At 35.5% G+C, this 7,574-nt stretch overlaps 1 protein-coding gene across 1 annotated transcript in view; it reads left to right on the top strand.

Moving 5' to 3' along the window:
- Nucleotides 1-3,410: 3,410 nt before the first annotated feature.
- LOC148848582 (K(+) efflux antiporter 2, chloroplastic-like) overlaps nt 3,411-7,574 on the top strand; it is a 67,557-nt gene continuing 63,393 nt past the window's right edge. Inside the window, exons 1-3 of the mRNA XM_088949111.1 lie at nt 3,411-3,684; nt 3,784-5,734; nt 6,468-6,639. Coding sequence (XP_088805237.1) covers nt 4,041-5,734; nt 6,468-6,639 — 1,866 coding nt within the window. The 5' untranslated portion in view covers nt 3,411-3,684; nt 3,784-4,040. The remainder of the gene's footprint in view (nt 3,685-3,783; nt 5,735-6,467; nt 6,640-7,574) is intronic.

Genomic DNA, 7,574 nt, shown 5'->3' with positions numbered 1-7,574 from the left:
CGCAGAGAGCTTTCGGGTGGTGGAATTTCACAAAGGTTCTTCTCCAACAGCAGGGCGCTCCTAGAACGCCCAAAAGTTATCATGATGCAATTTCACGGTGGTGGAAGTTGCCTATTCGGCTGCATTTGAGGATAGGTTGAAAGTTTTGAATTGGTTAGGGAAGCATGCAAATGGAGAGAGAGAGAGAGAGAGAGAGAGAGAGATTGGGATTTGAAGAAAGTAGTATTAGAAGGTCGGGGGTCTTTGTCGCAAAACACAGTATAGGGGGTCTTTGTCACAGACCCCATAGTACAGGGGGTCTTTGTAATTTACCCTAAAAAAAGTGGCTTAAACCTCAACGTAAGTAATTTATCCTTAACGACAAATCCTTTTTGTTTGTATACCACGGATATGGGTATGTTGATAATAACTAGTGGTATAAATAGGGTTGAGCCATAGCAGGTTAATGTCAACATGGCCCAGCCCATGTTGAATTCTCTGTCGTAAGTCTAACTCAACACGACTTTTTGGGTTAGGCTTATGTTGAGTACGAGTGTCAGCGGTATTTGAAAATCCGATTTCGAATTTGAGATTTGACAAGAAAATCTATGATATAGAAAAATATGATATGGAAAGAGTTTTGACCAATCAAAACCCACCCATGAATATTGATAAATAACACCTTATTTGCTTCCACGTTTGTGATTTTAGTTTATTGGTCAGTTATTTTTCCCATATCATAGTCGAACCCGAGATTTGACATGGTCGAATCAAATTTGAATAATTCAAATATTTAATTGGTCGAATTTAGATATCTCATTTAAATAACTTATATACTTTAGATAATAATAAAATATTTATTTTATATATTTATCAATCACCTAAAATAATTAATTGGTCGAATTCGAATGGAATCAAATATTTGAATATTTAATCGAATTCGAATTTGAATATCAATTTTCAATATCCATTAAATATCAAATTGAATTTGGATATCAAATTTTATAATCGCATTCAAATTCGAATATTGCTTGATTCTGTTCAAATTCGATCCGTTTACACCCTTAATGTTGGTTTTAGGTTCGTCTATTTTTTTTTAACTTCTTTAGGAATACTATACTTTTGTTACATTCGTGAAAAATCAAGGGAAAATTACCAAAGGGTTTCAAAAGGCCACACCCAAAGCAATGGAGCATTCTCGTGCTCATCCTTGAGAGAGATCGATTGTGTTAGGCTTGAAGGCTTTGGAGTTGCACAACACCGAGATTTTGCTCGTGTTTTATTTTTCCTCTTGTACTGAGAGAGATGAAATGGGTCTAAAGCCAATTAATAATTATAGTCCACTCCAACCCCTAACCCTAACCCTAACCCAATATCCAATTGTTGATTTGGATTGGGTTGGGAATTGGGATCAGCCTCCCAAACGGGCTTTTACCCCTAGGTTATCAGTTTATGACAATTGCAACTTGGGTTTAGTTTTACAATTCTCAAAGAAGCTTTGATTGAGCTTCTTGAAAGAAGTCCGAAGCCACTAAAAGTAACGCATGCAAAAAGCCATTTGTTGGTTACATAAGAGCTATCTTGGGCTTTACGGGATTTTCACCAAACAATGTTTATGGACTTTCCAAGCAATGCTCAAAAATTTGCAATGTATTGGCATGTATCGGCTGATATGTATTGTATCTTTAAGGGGTTGGTATAGGAAATGCTACAAAATCCTTTGTATCATATCTTTTCGTCATGCCGGATCCTATATTGTGACCATATTGAGGCATATCGGGGGTTTATCAAAAGTGTATCAGAAGGTGTATTAGGGTGCACCGAGGGAGTATTGGGGTGTATCAACCGATACAATACAACTTTTCTATAGGCAAAAAACAAATTAAAAACCTTTGAGAAAAAATGCTTCTAACTCTCTCTAAAAGCTTTATTTCTCTCCCAAACTCAGCAAATCATCCCTATATATTCTTTGGTTGCAAGATCTTTAAAAAAAAACCAAAAACAACCTCCAAAACTTAAGATTTTTGAAGTTTTTCCAACTTTTTTCAAAAATTGCAAAAATAGGTTTTTCAATTTATTTGATAATATATTGCAATATTTTGTATTTGTCTTTTGTTTCGACGCTTGGAAATGCTTCTATATTGATTGATATACTCTCCTTGTGTTGATAATTCTATTTTTTGTTGTGTTTTAAATAGATCTATGTAATTTTTAAATAAATTTCAAAAACAAAAAAAAATTATATTTTTTGGGTAATCTACCCATAAAAAATAATTGTGTCATTGGTCCATGAGTGATTTATCATCTCCATGAATCTATTGAAATTTCTTGTAAAAAATTCATTTTTTATTATATATATATTTTTTGTAAAACAAAAAATATTTATTTTTTAAAACGTTTTGTTATATTTTCTAATTTTTTTAATTCATACATCTTTTGAAATTTCTTGTGAAATATTTATTTTTATTTTAAATTTTGATGTGATTTAACCATAATATCTACCATGTTGTAAATGTATGGATGATCTATCACATCCATAGAGTTATTATTTGTTACACTTTTTTATTTTTGTTATAATTTTTGAAATAAAAATAAAATAATTATTTAAATAAGAACTAAATAATTGTTTAAAAAATTATAGAAAATGTTTCATTATATAGTTATTAGGCATATATTTTTAGTTATAACCTTGTTAGAGAATATATGTTCCTGTATGTTGATTATAATATATTTTTTCATGATATAACTTATTTAGGCCTTATATTTAATTTTATCGATGTATTTTTATGATTTATTAAAGTATCTATAATGTTTTCATGTATATCTTAATTTTTTGTCTGCATTCATGCGTATCCAATATGTATTTCAATACATTTCTTAAATTTGTCTTTCCAATACACTTAATGTTTCCCATAGTTTGAACCTTGATCGCACCTCATATTCATTAAGCTAGTGGTCACTATGTGAAAGCATTCTCTAATCTGCACTCATGCTTCATTTGAATTACTTATGCTTTTGAGCTATGGACTATGAAAAACAGCAAAATTGAGCCATGTATTTGAATTACTTAAAATTTTATAATTTGAAGTCAAAACACTTTTGAGCCCACAATCCAGATCCTAAAATAGGGAGTTGAATTTGTGCTTTTGAGCAAATCGAACTTATTCTAACTCAACTTTAGGCTCAATTTGGAAAGGGTACAAGTACAAATTTGTAGAATTCAAAACCTTATATATTTTGTATGTATTTTACACTGTACATATTTTGTATTTGTACTCTTTTCAAACACAGTCTTAATAACCTTTAACAATAAAACGTGATTCAGTAATCCATTCAAATAGTCATCATAGCCTGGGAATATTTTCGTAAGAAATAAAGCATAGAAGTACGGAAAAGGCTATAAAGGCTTGAACAGTGTTCGAACGGACTTTGCTCTGAGCCGAACTCAACAAAACACTCACGTGCATAACACGCGTGCATTTGTCGGGTCACAACAAACTGCTAAAGCTGAAAATGTCAATTGGACCGTAAGCGGCGAATATTACGGTGACTGTCGAGGCAAGTCCTTTTTTACATCTCCGTTTCCCTTCCTCGCACCTTGGTTTGGGCACGTGAGATAAAACAGAAAACTATTTTTGGTTTTTGCAATGAAAATTCCGCCATGGATTTCTGCGACTGGAGCTCTAAACATGATTCTCATGATCTGTGAGTATCAATTTTCATCTTCTGATTCACTATTCCTCGTCCTTTTTCTTTGTTTATTTCGTTATTTCTAGGGCTGAAGTGCACAATCCATATTTGCAGACTTGCAGTGAGGAGTTTTGTAGCACTGTACGGAACTTCGGGCAAGCCAAATATAGGGATTTAGTTCATTCAGAGTGTTGGTTCTTCCGCGAGATGGGCTTTTCATTACTGGTATTTTAATTGAGGTGGATAGAATTGCTAAGCGTTGAGTTTGGAATGTTCGAGATGGTAATTTTTGATGCGAGAATCTTTTCCGGTTTTAGTTTTTTCGTGTAGACATTGCAATTTTAAGGGGCCATTCTGGAAATACGGGAAGTATGGATTTCACCTGTAGTTTGCGGCAGCCAAATGTGCTTCCTCGTGGTGAAAGTTCAAGTTCCAGGACGTCGGATTATCTTAATCCGCGCCTTAGGTTTAAGTGCAGAAGTTTTGATTATAGGCATATTGAATATCCGAGGGTTGTTTCAACAGGATGCACTTCAAAGAAGATGAAGAGAGTTGTGAGTAGTTGTGTTGCGCGTCGTGGAGGAGAGCTTGATAGATTTTTGTGGGCTTCACCTTTAAAAGGGTCTGTCGATGGCAACTTAGGTTATCTTTTGAGGTTGACGAGGGAAGCAACGCGGTTACAGTGTCAAGGCAATGATTCTTTAGCGTTTGTTGATAGCAATGGTTTAAACGCTGAATTCCTAAACAGTCCTAATGGGGAAATGAAAAGCTTATCCCCAGAGAACTCACAAACAGGGTCCGTTTCTGATGCAGAACCAAAAAGTTTAGCAGAGGAAGCGGCTGAGACACCTAGTGTAGATGACTTGAGGGAATTGCTTCAGAAGGCTATCAGGGAATTGGAAGTTGCTCAGCTTAACAGTACGATGTTCGAGGAAAGGGCTCAAAAGATATCGGAGGCTGCAATTGCCCTGAAAGATGAAGCAACGAAAGCCTGGAATGATGTAAATTCTACTCTTAACTCCATTCAAGAAATCGTCAGTGAAGAAGATGTTGCCAAGGAAGCTGTTCAGAAAGCAACCATGGCCCTGTCTATGGCTGAAGCAAGGCTTCAGTTGGCAGTAGAATCTCTAGAGACTGCAAAAGGAACAAATGATTCTCCAGAGGTTTATACAGAAAGTAATGCAGAAAACATAAAAAGTGTAGAAGCATCAAGTTCATTACGGAACGATCAAGAGACACTTTTAGTGAACCAGAATGAAATTAGTGATTGTAGATCTACTTTGGAAAATTGTGAGGCAGAGTTAAGACGTGTAAGGAGCAGAAAAGAGGAGCTACAGAAGGAAGTGGACAAGTTGAGTGAGGTTGCAGAGAAAGCACAAATGGATGCATTGAAAGCAGAGGAAGATGTAGCAAACATAATGCTTCTTGCTGAGCAAGCTGTTGCTTTAGAACTTGAGGCTATGCAACGTGTAAATGATGCAGAGATTGCTTTGCAGAAGGCAGAGAAGCTTCTGTCCAATTCCAATGTTGATGCATCAGACACTTTGATGGAATCTTCAGAACAAGGACATAAGTTGAGTGACGAATCTCTTGTTGAGGAGGACAGGGCGACTCAAGGTTTTTCTGGTGATGTTATTGTTGAAAAAGAGAGTGATGGATCAGATGGGGATGCTTATCTGGGTGGTGAACCTTCATTGAACCACCAACCTGATATAACCGAAGAGACTTTTGAAGAGTTAAAACTATCTGGTGATTTACATGATCAAAATAACGGGAAACTAAATGTGGATTCTAATAAAGAGGCTGAACATGAAGCTGAAAAGTCGAAGAGTGTGGTTCAAACAAAGAAGCAGGAGCTGCAGAAGGATTTGACTAAAGATGCTTCAACTCTTAGTGCTCCCAAAGCATTGCTGAAGAAGTCCTCTCGTTTTTTCTCTGCATCATTTTTCTCTTTCTCAGTAGATGGGACTGAGTACACACCAGCTTCAGTGTTCCATAGTCTCATTGTATCTGCAAAGAAGCAATTGCCCAAACTGGTCATTGGGGTGTTGCTTGTTGGGGCTGGGTATGCATTAATGTTGATTAATTTTTTCTTTATTTTTGTGCCTGTTGTTGTAGTCATAAAAGCCTTTTAGATTCTGTGTTTTTGGAGCTGTCATACTTAGTTGCATTTCCTTTGCTTTTTTGGTTAATCTCTACAGGAGGGATTATATATCCTGTTTCCTTAGGATTATCATGATTTAGTTTTGTTAACGTAATCTAGATAATTTATGCTTTAAAACTCAGCCAAACAAAGAACAAGTGAAACTTAAAAAAAAAAAAAGAACTTTCTGTTTGAAGACAATTCCTTTATGCTTGGTCTTGTAAATAAGCTATTGTCTGAAGGCTATGGAAACACAGGCAACGATTAGTTAATGTGGAAGCATTGTTTTGAATCTAATAGAAAAAAAGTTTCCTTGTCATGGTAGAAATATTACAACTTGTAAAGTTCTTTATTATTTGCTTCTTTCTTTAATTATCAAATATATCTATATCTATATATCTATATATCTATATCTATATCTATCTATCTATCTATCTATCTATATATATATATACATATAACAACTTGAAAAGAAAGCCTTTATCTTCTTACTTTAAGACCTAGTTTTCTTTAGTTGTTTAACAATACGTTGGAGTTTTTTTTTTTCGTTTTTCTTTTTGTCCTTTATTTTCTTTCGGTTTGTCTTTAGTTCTATGTTTTTAATTTGCTTTAAAATTTGCATTTATCTGATAAAAAATGCTTAAACTTATGACAGGATTACTTTTCTTATTAATCGAGCAGAGAGGAGTTCTCAGCTGCTTCAGCAGCCAGATGTTGTAACTACTGGTATTGGAGAAGTGTCCTCAAATGCAAAGCCTTTACTGCAAGAAATACATAGATTTCCTAAGAGAGTGAAGAAGATAATTGAGATGTTACCCCACCAAGAGGTACATGCATTTTCCTTTTAATTTCCTTTCCCCCAAAGCAAATGAATTAGTGGCTAGTTGTTAAAGCTGAAGATGTTTGAAACCAAAGTCTATGATATGAAGCTTCACAGACTTTAGCAACTTAAAAAAAGCTATATACCTCTTTTTTTTTTTTTCCTGAGAGGAAATTAACCAGATTTCTTTAAAGAAAGAAGGGGTACATAAGATGTACAAAACAGGGGAAGAACCCCAAAAGACTACAGAGGAAGCTTGTCACTATACAAATGATCCAAAAACACACCAAGCTCCCCCCTCTCTCTTCCAAGTAGTGGCTCATTTTGCATTTAAACAGTCCAAGGAGTCCCCACTCTCTTCCAAGTAGTGGCTCATTCTCCAAGCTCCCCCCTCCTTGCCCCTTAACCATTTTATAGTATTTGTTGAGTCACCTGCAATGATTAAGTCCTGTATTCCCAAATTTTTTATTATTCTGATTCCTGTGAGAGCAGCCATCACTTCAGCCCTTGTTGAATCAGCCAATCCAATTGGACCACTGAAAGTCCAGCATATGTTACCTCTTTCATCCCTTACTATGCCTCCAATTCCAGCTAAGCCAGGATTACCAAAAGCACTTTTATTGAAGTTTAGGGTTACCACTCCATCATTGATAAAATCTGGTTGTCTCAAGGTTATTTGATGAGGGTGAGGGAGAAACGGAAAGGGGTGGGCATCTCTATCGAGGTCATTGATTGAGAGTCCTTTGAACAGATCTGAATTGACAGTCCAGAGGTTGCAAAGGTAGGTAATTCCTGAAATTAGCTCTTCAAGGGGCCTGAATTTATTGTCAAAGAGGCTTTTATTTCTTTCTTCCCAAACTCCCCACATTACTGCATGTAGCACAGATTGCCAATAAAGTTTACCCCTTTTACTTAAGCCTATGCCTTGCCACTGATGCAAGG

The sequence above is a fragment of the Nelumbo lutea genome, chromosome 6, assembly GCF_056320005.1.
Source record: "Nelumbo lutea isolate HS-2025 chromosome 6, American lotus-T2T, whole genome shotgun sequence".
Taxonomy (NCBI): domain Eukaryota; kingdom Viridiplantae; phylum Streptophyta; class Magnoliopsida; order Proteales; family Nelumbonaceae; genus Nelumbo; species Nelumbo lutea.
This window is presented reverse-complemented; position numbering and strand designations above follow the sequence as displayed.